A 19,342-nucleotide genomic window follows, 5' to 3' on the forward strand; every position below is an offset into this window, starting at 1 on the left:
TCCATTGTTTATCAGGGTAATTCAGCAGCTGAACATAGACAGCCTGGGGGTAGAAATGACTGATTCTCAGTTAAAAAACAGTCGGCACTTGAAGCACAGTTATCTGATGTGAATACAGTTATGGACAATAGGGAGCTCATAAGCAAATTATTCTTCATTATTGTCAGAACTGTTACTCAGACATTTTGCCCAGCTCTACTGTCAAATGCTTTGTTTTGCTTCAGTGTTGAAAGGAAACTTAGTTTTGTTTAACGTAACTGATGATTAATGTAGTGTTTCTCAGTTTTCTTTTTTATAGTTCATAACCAGCCTTCCGGGAAAACATGCCTGAACGTCTTTCTGTCTCTTAAACGTGGTCAGCTTTACTGTTGTGCTTCCGGCTAAGTGTTAATGACCAACGTGAAGCCCACTGCCGACCGACGCGGTGTTCAGTGAAGTGCGAGTGTGGAAATAACAGATGGCCTGGTGCTCTGCAGATAACCCCCTTCATGTCAACAACTCTATTAATGCTGCTTCTGATCTCTACCACCACCCCACCCATACCCCGTAGTGTGTAAAAACCCAGATTCTAACCCTGTATTTGACCAGTTACCTAAATCTCCTTCAGCACGGCAAGACACTCAAGCACGTGTTCCATCGCTGAAAGCCTGAGTGGTTATCTGTTCATGGAAAAGTCTACAGATTGTCTCAGTCTCCCCTCACACCTACTACTATGTGTGTGTTGTATAAAAGTTAGTGTAAATGCTGAAAGCTGTGTTTATGTACAGAGAGTTTGGCCACTAAGGGCCTGTCTAAGACAAAAGCGCCTCACTCACCTATACCTGTAATCTCAGACCTTGGCGACACACACACACACACACCCCTCAAACAAGCCCACTGGGTAGGATACTTGGGCCAGGGACAAAACTATACATCTGATCAAAATATTTTGTTCAAATAAGCCACATCAATGAATTCTTCCCTGGTTGTCCTGACAAGCCATAAGATGATAGTTTACTTCGGGTATTGTTCCATCGTAATTAACGTAATATTGTTCTTAAAACACCTCTGTCGACAACACTCACGACACTCTTTAGTAACTTCAGTCAAAAGTACCGGTGGTCAAGTTCACTAGCAAGTGTTCACACCTAACACTTCACTGACTGAATGTAACTTGAGCTCCGCTTCGGTTCCTGCTCGGGACACCAGCCCTCAGTAACATGCACGGGACATGCAGATAGAGCTAGTTCGGCACATAAAACACGGTTTTTAAAGTAAATCAAAATATTTTTTCACTTATAAATTACCAACTTGGAATGGAAATGACATCCAATCGGATTGCGTTCTCTGCAAGATCTCCTAAAGTCATCATTTCAAGGTGAAACAGAGAGGACGTCAGCAGAGGTGCATTAAAACAGTTGAGGTGGGTCGGGGAGAAAGCTCCAACGTGAGCAGTGTCTCCTCACGACTGGGATTGGGATCTGACCCTCTACTGCAGTCCCTCATCTGAGCAACTGTGTGTGTGTGTACATCTCAACGTGAGTGAAAACATCCTGTTGGAATGTTATCGAGAGTAAAAGTTTGTCAGGAGAAGGCAGTCACACGGATAACGTGCCGAGTTACACTGCGCCGCTATGGTGGAGTGGTACACATATATACATACATAGTGCCATCACGTTTACTGTCAACATAAAACAGCAGAAGCTGTGGCACGAGCGATAGAGAAAATAACACAAGGCTTAAAGTTATCTGGTACAATCCAAAACAGCACTGAAGCAGGTGCTCAGAAAGTGGCAGCATATTAAAGTGGCAACTCACAGGGACCGAAACGTGTCTAGTGAAATGGAGTGCGCTTTAACGTGCAGGGAAAGTCGGGGGCTGCTGCTGAGCGCTGGAGGACGACGGGGTCGGCAAAACAAACCGCTCTATGTACGCGCCGCATTCAACAATCTTTCATGTCTTAAAAAAAAAACACAGAGGGAGCGAAGAGAGAACCAACGTCATGATAAGTACATCTTGAACGTTAACTCGTGGCTGCAGGAGACATTAGTTCTAAGCGAGATGCAATACGGAGGAGGATAAATAAAATAAATAAAAAAAAAACCCAGATGGCAAACTGGGTATAGGGTGGGCGATATTATGAGGTTTGTTTTCTGAAAATAATCACCAGAGCGCTAACCATCCTCTTATTAACAAGTCGTCTTACGGTTCCTTGTTAAAAACTCCAATATGACTTCCAGTAACAGGCTGTGTTGATAAAATCTGCTTTTGTACCAACTGATTCATTGTTGATCTTTACAACGTGGCACTACTGATTTACTGGCACTTTGTTAAAACAAATGATCGTGATATTATTTTTCATGAGTGATATTTTGCCGTATCGCCCACCTCTAACCCAGACTGATCTACAACCCGAGACTTTAGTGCATAATAGCAACGGTTTCAAGTGAAGAGCGAGTTTGGCGTGATCCGCAGAAGCCCAGAAGCTGAACGGCACGTCGTGTAACACTGTTACAGTGTGATATGTAGTCCTGCTACTGCTGCGTCCTCTCTGTCCCAGTGTAAAGATCCTGCCTGTGAAACTGCATCTCTGCATATAAGAAGTGTGTGTATATTATATATATATATATATATATATGCTATAAAACAGCTTATAAAACATCTTATAAACAACTGCAATAATGGAAATCAAGAAAAGAAAAAAAAACAAAAAAAACAAGAAAACGGTGCCGTTATTTCTCCTTCTGGTGTGTTTTGCTATAAAATCCACCATCCTGAAGCGTGTGAGGTCACTCCAGACGAGCGCAGTGCACCGTGCGGCTGTAAGGAAGGTCGGGCGAGCTCGATCAGAGACGCAGTGCGAGTTTGTTCCTCCTGATCCGCTCTGCTGTGTGTTCAGAGCTCAGAGAGCAAACAGCATCAGGCACCAGTGGCTTAGGAACAGCGGATCCTCTCCTCCATCACGCTCTCTCACTCCTTGTGCAGCTCTGAGTCAGTGTGTAATGACGAGCCTTCTGCGTTTCAGTCAGACCGTGAGGCAGGCTGCAGCGCTGTTACAGGATCACACACTTATCCTTGTCCTTGGCCTCTTTCTTGGCTTTGCGCTCTGTGCTGGAACTGTGCTTTCCTGGACTGGGACACACTGCTGCTCCTCCTGCTGGGGCTGCGACTGCTGCTTCTGCTACAGCGCCACCTGCTGCCTGAGCCTGCAGCACAGTGAGAGAGGAAAAGAGCTTAGGTGTAGGGACTTAACGCGGGGACACTTGCAGGACCACAACAGTGACTGGAAAACAAACTGCACTATTTCACTCATGCAGATTGGATTCCTGTTGCTGCTCAGTGGACTTTCAAAACAGCAAAACAAACAAAAAAACCCCCCACCAGTTTGATGTACTGTCACACTGTTACACTACAGTGGATATAAAGTCTTTACACATGTTAAAATGGAAGGTTTTTGTGATGTAATTTTTTTAAAAACTAAATTAAATCATACGAGAACCTGTCTCATCTTTATTGTGAAATTGCAACAGCCAATACTTCCAATACCCAACTTGCATTAGTGTGCACAACCTTTTATAACTGGGAATGTGGCAGTGTTCAGAATCAACCAATCACATTCAATCTCATGTTAAATACTAACTAGTATACACCTGCATTCAATTAAAGTGACTGATTACCCCCAAATAAAATACAGCTGTTCCTATAGGATTTTCCCGACATCTTCTTGGTAACGTCCAATTGGAAAAGCCATGGGAGAGGATTACAAAAAAAAAAATTCAGCGGCATTGGATATACCATGGAACACTAAAGACAAATCAACAAGTGGAGAAAATATGGCACGATAGTGACACTACTAAGAACAGGACATCGCTCTAAAATTGATGAGAAGATCAGGAGAAAACTGGTCTGGGAGGCTGCAAAGAGGCCTACAGCAACATTAAAAGAACTGCAGCAATTGCTGGCAAGTACTGCTCCCTACATGTGATGATAATCTCCCAAATTCTTTACATCTCTGGGCTATGGGGTAGGGTGGCAAAACGGAAGCCTTTTTTTAAACAAAATAAAAAATACATCCAATCTCCAAAAACCATGTGGAATGTTGTGTTATGGTCTAAGGAAACCAAAGTGAACTTTTTGCCCATAATAACAAAAGATATGTTTGGCACAAAAAACATCACCAAAAGCACAACATCCCCACGGGGAAGCATGCTGGTGGCAGAATCACACATGGGGCTGTTTTTCTTTAGCTGGAACTGGGACTTTCAGGGTGGAGGAAATAATGAATAGCTCCAAATACCAGTAAATTCTGGTGCAAAACCTTAAGGCTACTGCTACAACATTTAAGATGAAGAGGAATTTCACCTTTCAGCATGGCAAACCTCCAGATCAACAAAGGAATGGCTTCACCAAAACAGGTTGATGGTTTTGTAATGGCCCAGCCAGGTCTGGACTCTGGCTGGGCCAATCTGACGGAGTTAGAATACTTTTGCAAGGAAGAATGGCAAAATATTGCTAAGTCTAGATGTGCCAAACTGATAGACTCTTACCCAAAAAGATTGAATGCTGTAATAAAATCTACAGGCACTTTAAATTAGTTTAGGGGTGTGCATACTTATGCAACCAGGTTTTTGACCCTTTCCCCCTCTAAAATGATTTTTTTTTTCCACTTTATTTCAGAATAAAGGTAGAAAAGGTTCTGACATGATTTATCTTGGTTTTGTTTGTTTTTTTAAATCACAAAAACCTGCCGTTTTAACAGGGGTGTGTAGACTTTTTATATCTACTCTATATAAAAGTGCTTTGAAATATATGAATGAAAAGCATGACCCATTTCCTTAAAAAAAAATGCTGTGGCAGGCCACACAAAATTCTTCTGACTGATCACTTTTTATCCTGTGTGTAATGAAACATTTCTCTCCTGATGGGACTGGCTACATCCAGAATGATTCTTGAGGGCTCACTCAGTGGTGTGATGAGGACTCAAAAAAAAGCAAGAAAATCAGATGACTTCAGTCTGTAGTGACTTTCTAGACAGTGCTCTACACCATCATCATCAAAACAGCAATGGAGGGAATATCTTTTTGAAGAACAGCGTTCATCCCTCCAGTCCAGTTCCACAGACTTGTAGAATCTGCCACAGTGTACTTGAAGCTGTTCTTTGAGCGTATGGTTACTAAAACACTTTAATGTTGATTATCCCTTTGTCACCCATGCATGTATGAAACACTGAATTTGCATGTCTGTATTTGTACCTGGGCCTGTGCGGCTGCAGCAGCCTGCTCCTGCTCCTCCTCCTGCTCCTGATAGAACTCTGATGCCCTGCGATCTTCCTCCTCCTGCAGCTTCTTCGCTAGCTCCAGATCACTGATGCCCTCAGGAAGCTGTTCCCAGCCCAGTTCTGAAACCTGCTGCTCCTGCTGCAGCGACAGTGCCATCAGGTAGTCCTGTGAGCGCACACACACACACACACTTCAGTCAACAGAAACTATGTACAATAGCATAAGATGGCTGTCAGGTGCTCTGATAGACCCCCATAATGCGTAACTTCCTTCTGCTGTTTTTGAATCTATACAGAGTAGTGTTTGTTTATAGCTGTCCTCCTATAACTTTACATGAGCAGCAGTTTGAAAAGATGCAGTGTCTGGCTTCATAACTGTTGGAGAACACATGTTAACCTGCACCTTTAAAGTATGTTCGATAGGGGAGACGTAATTAGGACCGAAGTGATGACGAATAACTGGCACAATTGGCAGAATTTTTACTTTGTGATCATTTTCTAGTTATTTAGGTATCCAGGTCTAGTTATTTAACGCTGGTGAGCCATTTCAGGGCGTATTCCTGCCTCACATCCGGTGTTCCTGGAACTGGCTCCAGATCCACCATTACGCTGACCAGGATTAAGCACTTATAGAAGATGGATGAATATTTATTTTTATATATATATATTTTTTTTACAAATGGCTCTCTTTTACAAACAGCACACTCTGCTGCTCTCGTGAAGTACAGCCTGAACTCTTGTTCACCCTGTTTGCCATCAAAACACAGCAGTGTCATGAGCTGACACACAACTCAAGGAACAAAAAATATCATCTATTATTCAAGACGCAATATAGGCAAAGAGCAAAGGGAGTAAACAACGGGAGAGCATGAGAGACAGAGGATGTGAGACATCATGTCAGTTCTACATTAAACCTTTGCGGTGTCTAACCCCACAAGGACATACAAGTGGAGGGAAGAAGAAGGAGGGGTGCATTATCAGCATTAATTATCGATAAAGCTTTGCCTCCCAGCAGCTGTGCCAACACCCATGTATCAGGAGAGCCATGTATCAGGAGAGCCATGTGTGCACAACTACACGCCACCTTTTACTAGATCACTATTGCACCTCACTAAGGACTGTTTCAAACAATGCACATCACTGCCACTTTCACACTAACCCCTTGACCCAATGTAATGACTGTACTACCCTAAAATCTGACTCTATATAATAAAAAAACCATCACTTAGCCCTGTGGCTGCTTTTGAACAGAACCCTTAGAGGTGATGAGGTAAGAACTGCACCAGGTATTCTGGGAAATAAAGCTCTGTGGATGCAGGGACAGAAGATTAAAAGCGCTCATGAAAACCTGCCTTGATAATGTGGCATGTATAGGGGACTGTACAGGGACTGCCTTAAGTACACAAGCTTATTCATAACAGCCAATTAACATGCAGAGGTGGGTAGAGTAGCCAAAGATTTCACTCGAGTACAAGTAAAACTACTTATAAAAATAATTATTCAAGTAACAGTAATAAAATATCCAATGAGAAGACGTCAGATCTGATTAAAATGAAGGGAAAATCCTGAATCTCTGACTACATGGAGAACTGTAAGTCACACCTCTCCTCTGTTTATATGATATAAAACCTGGGTTCAACATGAAGCAGCATATCCCAGTCCTGTGATGGGTCCAATAACACAGAACCTGTCATTTTCAACATAAAATCTCACACACACCCAAAAAAAAACCAAAAACCTTTTCCCAACGGTTGACTGTCTTTATTTTCACAACACAAATCTGCATTTAAACAAGACAACAGAACAGAAGTGTGTGTCCTGTATCCCTCCCTCCACATGCTCACTATTCCCCCCTCTCCAGGACTGAGGTGATAAAAAGATGAGCGGTTCTTGTGTCCGCATTCAGACCACTGCAGCGTATCGCGAGACTCACGACCTCATTATACGTGATTTAAACTAATTACTAAAACTACATATATTCATTAACATTTAACAGTAACGGAGGAACGCCGCAGAATGTATTTCTACGATTAAAAATAAACTTGAGTAAGAGTATAAGTATGACCAGTTAAACTTGCTCTTAAAAATATTTTTTTTTCCAAAAAATTACTCAAGTAAAAGGAACGAAGTAAATGTAGCGCTTTACCACCCTCTACTGTTAACGTCCTATTTTAACATTTGCCATTTTTAGTACGGTAATTGAAAATATATCCAGCAGATGGCAGCATTGTATTAGGCCACCAGACACCTAGAATAAATGTAGTAGTACCAGACGGACTACAAGTAAACCGATTTTTATAGATCAATCATATTAACATCTTCATAAACCCAATTACAAGTTGTCTAAATCAATTTAGGGGTATAAACTCAAGTCCTACACAAACAGTTAGCTAAAACTGACAAAGTAATGCTATCTAGCCAGCGGGTGGATATTTACCAACCTCTTGTAGAGGCGATCGCCATAAAGGTAATTACGTTAAAGGGGACTACGTTAAAGCGGAGAGCATTAAGTAAGGAGATGTCCTGACCTGATCGATCTGGTCCTGCTGGCCATGGTAGACGCTCTCGGGGTCGGAGGGTCTCAGACGGAACTCTGAATCGCAGAAATTTCCGTCTCCGTCCACGTTATGTAGACTCTCCCACACCACCTTCTCCTCAGTCAGAAAGCCCTGATCCGTCACCAGCAGGTACAGCTGGCCCTGCCACACACACACACACACACACACACACACACACACACACACACACACACACACACACACACACACACACATTTAACCTTATCCCAACACCCTCAACACTTGAGCACCACATCGCTGTAGAATTCCTGATTCTCACTGGTCAGAGGGGGTTTTCTGTTTCTGTTTGAATACATTATTGTTTCTATAGTGACAACTAACTCATGGACTTGTATATTAGATGCTCACATAATTTAAATGATAAACAGTACTGTTATTTAAAAAAGAAAAGCATGTTACGGCTTTCTGTAAGCAGCAAGTCTATTTAACACTGATGTAAGGAGATGCCAGTGTTTTGCTAGAGTCCGAGGTAAAGCGGTATGTTTCCTGGTGCAGATCTTCAGGACAGACGACTTGTGCTTTCCAGTTTCTTAGTAATATGACAAGCTGCAGGTTTAGTCTGGAAGTATATCATGTAATGTTATAACGTAATGCTGTAATGTCACAGAAAGTAACTTCCCAGATGTTGAATGGATTTTAAAAATAGTTGTATTCATTGGCAAGTTTCAGTGGATGTGCTGTTATATGAAAATAAGCAAGTCCGGGGTAACAGTAACTCCGCTTCATGTCAGGCCACATCACACTGTATATATTATGACAGTTACATGTCAGCGTTATGGCGTATTGACATCAAAATATCCTTCCAGAAACTGAGCCATAAAGCTGTCATAACTGTCATATGCAAATAAAACACCACTTCTCAATTTAGCACAAAATGTCAAGTGAAAACATGGCCACTTTTATAATAATTAATTAAATTATACTGTGTTTACTAGTGATAACAGGCAAACTTGAGTCGTGTATGACCATAATGCACCTATTACAGTTAATCTCTCACCACTAGAAGAATAAAACTAGAAGAATTCTGTGGCCACGGCTTGTGATTAGGCACTCGGAAGATGCATCTCGCTTTCTATTAGGCTGTTGCTGAGCCAGAGGAAAAGTGATTTGAAGGGCTTTTGAAAATCTGCGAGTGTATCAGTATGTGAAGGCTTGGCTAATGTAAGCTGGGTTACATTGTGTTCATCTGCTTCAGTAGCAATATCTTTAAAAAGGTTTCCGTCTCATTTTAGGACACTGAGTGCATGACAGTTATTTATTCACCACTGCATGCTAATTTATTTACTGACTTAAGGAACTAAAGGTGGGTATCAGGACTGGAATCCCACAGGACACAAGAGTGGTGTCTGAACTGGCATTTCCACCACAAAAGTTTTTTTGCATTTGGATTCCTCGTTCGTTACAACCAAAGTGAGTCGTCTAAATGCTGAACCATACAACAAATTCTGACAATCTACAAACATAAATACAAATATAATAAACTGTCAAAACCTTTGTGGACTTTGATCCGGTGAAGAGAAATATGGTATAATTTACATCTAGAAGGATGTGATGCCACGTTGGATATAAAAAAAAATTAAAATAAATTAAAAAAGGATAAATATAGGGAACTTCAGAGAGCTGCTGCTTTCTTTTTTGTGAAGTGTGGGACTGCTTGTTGTGCCAATCTGCCCTGTTGTTTATACATCTGCCATGTGTATTTGTGAACAAGTGAAGGTGTCTAGCATGTACGCCCAGGAGTCTTCCTTCATTCATGCATGCATGTAACAAGAACGTGTCCAATAGGGGGCAGAAAATGAAAAACTAAATGAGTCTTGTGTTTCTGAATGAATGTAGAAGCGAGGATGTGACAACACTGAGAAGCTCTTCCAAAGGGTCTAAATCCCAGATACCGTGCTATTAGGTATTAAAGTCAACCAGATACAGGGCCGTTTGTAATTTTTTTTTTTTTTCCTTCAATTTACTCCACAGTAAAGAAGTTAAAAGGTGAGTGTGATAATGACTTATTCAAAATAAGTTAAAATGGTAAATTAGTTAAAAAAAAAATCTTTTTATACAATCTTTAGTACACCTTTTAGTTCAACTATGACAACAGAGTTTATCTAGCTCATTAAAATGAATTGAAACACTACTTTCAGTTTTACATGTTTTGTATATACTCTGTATAAATCAATTATTTTTCAGTAAATACACAGCTAAAGTAGTTCAAGTAAGGTCTTGACAATATTACAGTTCCACATCACGCCGCCAAGTTAACTGAAGTAACGTAAAAATTCAGCCTACTGTCCACCACAGCACACACATTCAACAACAACTCCACCTCACGCCATGACCACGTGCATTATTTTCTAATAATTCAACGGCACGTCGTCAATTATTCCTTACGTACACACGTGTGTGTGTGTGTGTGTGTAAGGGATAGTAATCCTCAACAATTTTAATGCATGACATGGAGGCAACGAATACCCCCCCCCGACATGAAGCATTCGGCATTAAAATCGTGTAATGCACACCCAGGCGTGGTTTATCTCACTTAAACTGGGTCGCTGGGTCACTTGCCAGCACTGACAAGTTAAAGCTGTCAATGTTTGTAGTGCAAAATTTGACTGAAAATATAAGAACAGTAAATTTCCGTTAGTTATTTTATATGCGGGTCGTTACATCTAGAATACTGCCTGCTCTAAACCATACACAGATAAAGTAGTGCGAAAAGATGACATTTATTTGAATGAATTATAGTAAAACATTATGAGAGAGAGAGAGAACGTGTGAGAGAGAGAGAGCACGCATGTGTGAATGACCTGCTTCTGTGCTGCATCTCTACTAATAATGAAGCTGCAAGTTTCAACTACTGTTTGTAACTGTATGTTACTATGGTTACAGCTGTTTACAGGCAGTGCATTAACTTAGAACGGTGATTAAACTGACTGGAACTACCTGTACATTGTACGGTTTGAACACACACCTTCCAGCCAATCAATCAATTATTCAGACAGACCTGTGTGTGTGGGTGTTTTTGTTTGTTCCGTCTCACCTTGAATTTGGTCATGGTACTGAAGTGGTTGTTCCTGAAGAACACACACAGTTCCCCCTCCTGCACAGTGGATGTGAGCTCACACAGGCCGTGGTAGGTCAGCTGCGTGGCCGTGCTGTGAAGGAACTGCTCCGCCACGAAGCCTGACAACACACGTCACCAAGATACACATCATTACACAGCCATGTACCAGTGTCCTGAAGGTCATCACAGAAGCATGAAAACACAATAAGATACTAATTCTGCTGATGCACGTGCACACATACACACGCACACACACAAAGTCCAACTATAGTATAGGCAGAAATATAACACACACCCATACAAACAGGCAGGTACATGTCATACTGTATGATTATACCAGTCTCAACCCTGACCTGAAGCCTAAGAAATTAAAGGTGTGGATCATTAAGTGCTTTGATAAATACACACCTTTACATTAAAGCAGCTGTAGAAGATTTAAAGTCTCTGCTGTCTGTGAGGTGAACTGAAAATGGAATAAAAACACTGACAAGCCTCAACTTTTCCCTCACTGAACTCACGGTCTCTGTTGTTCTAAAGTGTTGCAGTATGTTGTTGGGTCTCCAGAACAGCTTCAATGTGCTTTGGTATCAATTCTAAAAGATACTCCTTCAACTGGTGTTGTGATGACATGGAGACTGAGGTCTAAACCTTGACAGAGCAACTGTATCCCAGTCTTAATGATTATATACACAATTTTAAAAGGAAAGAGCCTACAAAGTTTTCTGCCACCTTTATGCGTTACCAAAACAAATCAAAAACAAAACTACGAGTATACACTCACCGTCCACTTTAATAGGAACACCTGTACACCTGCTCATTTATGCAGTTATCCAATTCCCAGGAGTGTGTGAAAATCCCAGGAGATCAGCAGGTTCTGAAATACTCAAACCAGTCCATCTGGCACCAACAACCATGCCACGGTTAATGTAACAGAGATCACATTTTGTCTTCATTCTGATGTTTGATGTGAACATTAACTGAAGCTCTTGACCTGTATCTGCATGATTTTATGCATTGTGCTGCTGCCACATGATTAGCTGATTAAATAACTGCATAAATGAGCAAGTGTACAGATGTTCCTATTAAAGTGGATGGTGAGTGTACACGTACGTAACCACAGCATGTAGATGGAAGGCAAACACAGACCCAGCAAATGGCAGGAGAGAGAGGTGAAAAAATGTAAAGGAGGTAGAGAGAGGTACAGAGAGGGGGAGAGAGAGATACTGAGCGAGGGAGGGAGGGGGGGAGAGAGAGAGAGAGAGAGAGAGAGAGAGAGAGAGAGAGAGAGAGAGAAAGAGAAAGAGAAAGAGAAAGAGACAGACCTCCTCAGACAGAAAGTGTGATACAGTAGAAAGGAAGGGGCACACCCAAGCTGAAGAACAAAAGTAAAACAGAGAAAAGACGTGTGTGCGCGCGTGTGTGTGTGCGCGCGTGTGTGTAGCTACAGACTTCATGACTAACTTGTGCTGCCATTTATTTAAATATTTATGTGATGCAAGAGGCATGAAAAATTTAACCTAACGAACAATGTGATGTAAATGAAAATGCGCACAAGGAGAACAAGAAAGAAAGTGCCCAAGCAAGAAAAAGAGAGAAAGAGAGTGTCAGTAATAAGTTATACAATAAATCACAACATTTAACACACACACACACACCCCACACACACACACACACACAGACTCGATCCTTTTTACATAAAGACTGTCCTATTCACAGAACAGCCAATGCCACGATTACTTTCACCAGAGGAGAGTATGAAAAACAATCCTTGAAAAAGGTGTAAGAGAGAGAAAGTGCTGGAGGTAATGGAGGAATGAAAGGACCTTCACACCTTCTCCAGCCAGCTCGCTGTTCTCCGACTGCTTATAACTGATGATCTTCTCAACCAGCTGGTTATAACTGCAGTTCCCCACTGCCTTCACTATATCACTCATCTACAGACAGAGAGAGAGAGAGAGAGAGAGAGAGAGAGAGAGAGAGAGAGAGAGAGAGAAGTATGAAATACATATATTCTTGTTTTATTGCAGTAAGTTTAACACACTAGGAGATCTTTCACGAAATTGAAAAACAAAACAAAGCAAAAGTATTCTGTTTCTTAGAACTCTGATAAACTCTAACGCAGAGAGGATGCTGGGACAATGAGTGTAGCAGCTTAATTTTACACAAAACCAGAGTTATTCTCCCTTTACTTCGGCTCTCATTCTAAACACTTAGTGGCCACTTTAATAGGAATACCGGTACACTTGCTCATTCGTACAACTATACAAATCGCACGGCATAACGAACCTTAAGACATAAGACCACAATCGGATTCCCCTTCTGTCAGCCAAGAACAGGAATCTAAGGCTACAGTGGACATGGCTTCACTGAAACGGGACAGTTAAAGATTGGAAAAGCATTGCTTGGTGGCTCGGCACGTTGTGCATTCTGAGTTGCTTTTCTGCTCACCACAGTTGTAAAGAGTGGTTATGAGAGTTACAGTAGCCTCTATCTCAGCTTAAACCAGTCTGGCTATTCTCCCCTGACCTCTCTAATCAACACGGTCCTGCAGAAGGGGCACCGAGTGGATGTTTTTTGTTTCTCCCAGCATTGCTGTGAAGCTCTTGAACTGCATCTGCATGATTTTATGCATTGCATTGCTGCCACATGACTGGCTGACTGGATAACTGCATGAAAATGCAGGCATACACATTTTACTACTAAAGTGACCAATGAGTGCATTTATATTAAAGCTGCAATATGTAACATTTTGATGTAAAAAATGACTCTACACCATGTTGCTCTTGTTGCCCTGGGTGCCTCAGGATACACCTTAAATGTTAATCTAAGTTCAGAGCTGTCTCATTACAGTGAGAATCAGTGTTTCTAGACAGTAAGGATTCTTCCTGCTCATGTCTGTACTGTTCCAGAACAGTAACTGTGTTTAGCTGACGCCATGCTTTTAAGTCTCAAAACAGAAAACGTAAAAAACGATTTAGAAACATCCGATTTAGAAACATCCGATTTAGAAACATCCGATTTAGAAACATCCGATTTAGAAACATCCGATGGGAAAACACTTTAGCATATCTGATTTCTTTGAACACGCAATTTACAATACAATGGGAGTAAACAATATGGTGCACCATTTTGTGTCCCAGATGCAGCAGTAGTTTTATGAATGAGTTCACACACCTGGGGTTCAACCAGCCAGCCATGGTACAGTGGGATGTCGAGCAGGTCAAAGACGATGCACTCTGGGGTGTATTCAAACACCCTGACACCTGTGAACTTCACATTCACGTCCAAACCTGTCTGTAGCTTGTGGAGGACGGCCATGGCATCGCTCATGTTCTATACACACACACACACACACACACACACACACACACACAATTAGGAGAAATGAAAGCAGTACAATGTACATGACCATTAACAGTGAACCACCAAAACAAACACCAGTTTGGTCAAAAATGACATGTATACCGTTTCCTTTTTACCCAAAACTTTTGATAGATGACGGCTGCTTTTTTTTGTTTCGCACTGGAGCCAAGATGATAATAGCTAACTACTAAGGCCAGGGTTATACCAAACATATGACTACACTTACGCATGTGGACACGGTAGCTACGCAAGCAGCATTGTGCACATACTCGCGTTTCAAACATCCGGAGGATTAAAAAGCTCTGTCCACTAACGGGCAGGTCAGAGCCAAAACACCACTTCAGCACTGGAATTCCTTCTCTGACAACTTCATCTGATTTTGCAGAACAAGGTAAACAGTGCAGATGGTGGGAGAAGAAGTGAAGAAGTCTATGATGATGTGTATCTTGAGAAACTGGCGGAGACAGCTGCAGCGACTCCAATACAGATGTTAAATCAGGCCATTAAACCAACCTTGTCATGTCACCTGAGCTTATATTTCTCAGTAGCTGCCATTTGTATGTTATTTGGTGTGTTGCTTCACATTATGTCTATGTTGCTATGATGCCACAGATGTGTTGATTTTTTTGGACATGTATAATTGGCGTGCTGAATGAAAGCAGGATATGTGCTGCAGCCATCGTGAGTACACATACTGTACATGCGTTTAAGAGCAAATACAAGCTCAACTTAGTTTAGCATAGTGAAAGCATTGCGAATGGCTAAATCATCATGTATACACACACAGAGTTTTAATTGTTATTCCTATTCACGTCCCCACACCCAATCATTTGAACTAAATGTTTTTCTAACTAAAACCAAGTGTGGTGCTTACCATGAAGCTCACTGATATGAACACAAGTAAGAGAAAAAGAAACGGAGAATAACCAGCAGACAAATACAAAAAGAAAGAAGAGAGAGAAAAATAACATTTACTCAGCCAGGCCCATATACTGCACAATAAAGCAAACATAATTGAACTTTACAAAACGGCAGGCCATTGAGCAGCAGCAAACACAGGGTTATTGAACACTCTCCCATCAGGCCGAGGTCAGCGAATCCTGCTGTACTTCCTGCACACACAAACACGGCCTGTCGATGGAGTCATGGCCAGGAACTCGGCAGCTGCTGCCTCACACACACACACACGCATACTTTTTGATGTAATGGGGTTGTGGCTAATCTTGGTGGCTAAGCTTGCTAACTTTGTTTGTATTTCCCAGCTAGCTGTTATCAAAACTATGAATTCCCACGTCACTAGTCTCCGAGACTGAGCAATCCAGAAAGCTGACGCTAGCCTAGCAAGTACAGCCTATTGTGATAACGCTACAATCTCTAAATGGTGACGCAAACTGGGAGTTTCAGACAGACAGAGGGCTGTCAATCAAACGTACGCAATAGTGGCTTCAGCTGGTGTTTGTACTGTATGTTATCGTATTTCTATCAATTAAGGCTTACTGGATGTTAATCAAATTTGGTTTCATATTTTACACTGTAGTCATTGGATGTTAGGATGAAGTTTCAGTCTATCTGGGAAAGCATTTTACTCACTCCTTTCTTTTGATCTCGCTCTTGTTTTATTCAGGCCATTTGGGCTGCACTTAGGCTTTACACACTGTGTGTGTGTGTGTGTGTGTGTTAAATTGTGATATTGCTTATACTGTCACAGGGCATGAACTTGAATGTGATGATTCATAAATAGAAGCCACATAAAATATTTTCTGAAAACTGCTTAGTTGTGCTGTGCGGGAACATGAGTCAGCATCCTGTTGGAACGTGTGCGAACATGATTCATTACGGCACCATCGGTTCCACTGGGCAACCTGCCGCAACCCAAACCCATCTGCACACGACCTCATCACACCATGCTGTGCTCCCTACTCAGTACTCACCCTCGCCCACCCTCACGCATTCTTGCTCCCTGTTGCTTCACCAACTTGTCCTATCTCTGTGTGTGTGTGGCCACATCAGTCTAACCTCTCTCCATGGTATTATAAACAGCTGTGATATAAATACTGTGTATGACTGGTCTCCAATAAACCTTCCATTTCCAGTCCCCTCTCTCGGTCTTTAAAGCGGAGACTTATAAATGGGTCAGAGAAGAAATCAGAACACTTTTGTGTAATATTTTAAATTCTCCTCACACTCTGATTGCTGAGAGTAGAAACTCCAGCCTCTGTAAATGATGTGAGAAACCAACACCCAACCAATCAGGTGTTTCTAGCTGCCTGTCAATCATGTTGCCTGTCATTTCAGAAAGTTCCTCCTGTAGCATTAGCATTCTGTGTGGTTCTACCCTGCGTTTGGGGCCATGGCTTTGGGGAGGCGGATGTGTTTATATTGGTATTTCTATTAATCTGCATTTATTTGAATTTGAATTACTTGAATCTAGATTCAACTACCGTTACGTCCCCGTTATCAATACCTGATCCGCACCGCCTGCATCATTTCCCTTTTTGCTATGACAATAATTTGCTTATCGGTAATTTCAATTCGCTTGTAGGTTTTAAACTGTTTCAAAAGTAGAAATAAAAAGCAAGACATAAGAATTTATACCACAGAGCAGCTGACTTCTCAATTCTGATTCAGTGGGTGTTGATTTACTCTAAACAGCACAGCTAGAACAGTGCATTTTTGGAAGGAGTCACTAGTGTCGGAGGTAAAGCTGATCCTTTAAGTTTTCAGACACAAAAAACAGTCTTCAGGATGGGGGGCTTTTCTGTTTTTCATCAAGATAACATTTGGCCTCCATTTTGTTCGAGATTTTCATTCTGGTGCATCACTGCTACAGATCTATTAGTTAGAGGTCGACAGATTGATCGGTTTAACCGATTGCTGGAACTACAAGGATTATTATTATTTTTTTTTTTTTTAAAAGTACAGTACATTTTCATGGTACAGTTGGTACGGTTTGTTTTTGTAATAAAAGTTCAGCAATATTTTACTTTGAGTGTTAGTTTTTAAAATTGATACTGAATGCAAAACTATCAGTTGATTAACTGGTTATCTGCCCAACTTAGTTAGTTATCGGGATCGGTAAAATCCACTATCGGTCGAACTCTACTATTAGGTGAGGGGTTCAAAGAATAATCAAATCTCTGAAAAAAACGCAGATGTCATTACACTTGAACTGTAGCAGATGGCTTTGGTGAGCCAAACACGTGGAGCAGAACAGACAGCACCAGACATTAAACACAGAAAGGCAAGGAGAGTGCTACGCCTGCCAGTCCATCCCTTCTGGAGCATTTATACTCTTGAAATGACAGCAGCACAGAAGAACATCTAACACTCACCAACTGAGCCAGCTTCAGGCTGAGCTACAACATAAACACACACACACGAGCATCTGAGACGCTTCTATTTTAATCCGGCTCTTCTCACGCTTTCAGAGCCCACATACAAAAATAGACCCAAGTGCTCAGGAGTGCGAGTGGAGACGGGGAAAAATGAACCTCACCGTAAACGAGCTCAGGAAAAGGACAATATGTGAGCTACAACACATCACGGCTGACAAGGGCAGAAAGAAAAGACCTTTGAAATCCTGACAGCTGTATCATAATTAGGCTTTATTTTCAGAAGACGAACATCCTCGCCGTCAACGTTGATAAAGGGCGATGAGACACTGAGCAGTGCTGGATTTTTGAGCATGCGCTGTCTTTACTATGTACAGCATGTTCAGAACCAGAGAGCTGGCTCAGTACACTGTGATTCTCTCTCTCTCTCTCTCTCTCTCACACACACACACACACACACACACACACACACACACACACACTTCTGGCCTGGCGCCACTGTCGCTGAAAGAGGGGCAGAAAGCAGAGCAAGAGGAAGAAAAGGAGGATAACATAACAGGGAGGGGTTCTCATTTTTTATTCTCTTCATCTCTCGCTCTATTCTACGCTTTATCTCTCTCTCTCTCAACACTCTTATATGATCAGTAACATCTGCATAAGCATTTCTCATGTTCTAAACATGACCTTTTCTGAGTAACCATGCAGCTAGTGCACAGCTTCACTAACATCTGTATTAACTGTTAAGAATGGATGATAGTTCGATAATAATGGAGCTTGCAGTTTGTTTTTCACCTAACTGGCGTTCAAACAAGCACATCAATGACACCAGGGTTCCTGCTCTGTCGTTTGACCTTTAAAACTTTTCACAGATTTTTTTTTTTTTTTTACCTCTACAGACTTTCTATGTTCAATTTATTTTTTAAATGTCATTAACTGTAGCATGAAAATATAGTCTGCATTTTCCAGACTATAATTTGCAGGGTTTTTTTGCCACCCAGTAAGCATGTAAAAGTTAGATCTTCTAGAAAGAAATTACAGTTGTAAAAGATTGTGGATGGATTTACTCACTCAAAATACACAAAAATTTGATCCAAACAAGTTTTGGGTGAAGTATTGTTTAAATTCTCTCTTGAATTCTTAATTCTATCTGTTGAAACATAAAATTGAGAACATTAAGGTGCCATAGAAAAATATTTTTCTTACTTTGAATGTGTTAAAAATGTAAATATACTACTAGAGAAGCCTGGTGTCTTTTTTGCCATGTAGACCCATTTCAGTTCAGGAATACACCACAGTACCACAGTTCCATTATCACATGCTGTTGCCATATGGCAACAATTACATTTTACCATTTAACAAAATACTCAAAATATATAAACTTCTTATTTTTTGTCATTTAAACAAATGTTAACTTATCTCAGATAATGTTTACATTTTCAATTTAATATTCCTTCAAGTAGTTTTGCCTAAACATTGAAAAATTTATACACCTTCACCATGCCATATGACTGCAGAAAAGGTCCCCTGATACGGCATTTTTGTTTGTTACGTCAAAGTTACCCCCCCCCCCCTTTTTTCCAGTTACATCTGAAAATAGTAGTTTTCTATTATTACCCATCAAAAAATTGGAGATAAATTAATTCCAACACCATGCGGTAAAGGGTTCATTTTAACCATCCTGAAAATACAACAAAACCGAAAAAAACATTGTAAGGACATTGCTAGTATTCAAAAAATCTCGCACATTCGCAAA

The 19,342-nt window shown here is 41.1% G+C and overlaps 1 protein-coding gene across 1 annotated transcript in view; it reads right to left on the reverse strand.

The window, feature by feature from the left end:
- Nucleotides 1-258: 258 nt before the first annotated feature.
- mindy2 (MINDY lysine 48 deubiquitinase 2) overlaps nucleotides 259-19,342 on the reverse strand; it is a 36,314-nt gene continuing 17,230 nt past the window's right edge. Inside the window, exons 4-9 of the mRNA XM_053616667.1 lie at nucleotides 14,069-14,227; nucleotides 12,726-12,828; nucleotides 10,871-11,013; nucleotides 7,786-7,956; nucleotides 5,232-5,423; nucleotides 259-3,185 (exon numbers count right to left, since the gene is read on the reverse strand). Of these exons, the coding sequence (XP_053472642.1) occupies nucleotides 3,033-3,185; nucleotides 5,232-5,423; nucleotides 7,786-7,956; nucleotides 10,871-11,013; nucleotides 12,726-12,828; nucleotides 14,069-14,227 (921 nt within the window). The 3' untranslated portion in view covers nucleotides 259-3,032. The remainder of the gene's footprint in view (nucleotides 3,186-5,231; nucleotides 5,424-7,785; nucleotides 7,957-10,870; nucleotides 11,014-12,725; nucleotides 12,829-14,068; nucleotides 14,228-19,342) is intronic.

Source organism: Ictalurus furcatus, chromosome 27 (genome assembly GCF_023375685.1).
Source record: "Ictalurus furcatus strain D&B chromosome 27, Billie_1.0, whole genome shotgun sequence".
NCBI classification, from domain to species: domain Eukaryota; kingdom Metazoa; phylum Chordata; class Actinopteri; order Siluriformes; family Ictaluridae; genus Ictalurus; species Ictalurus furcatus.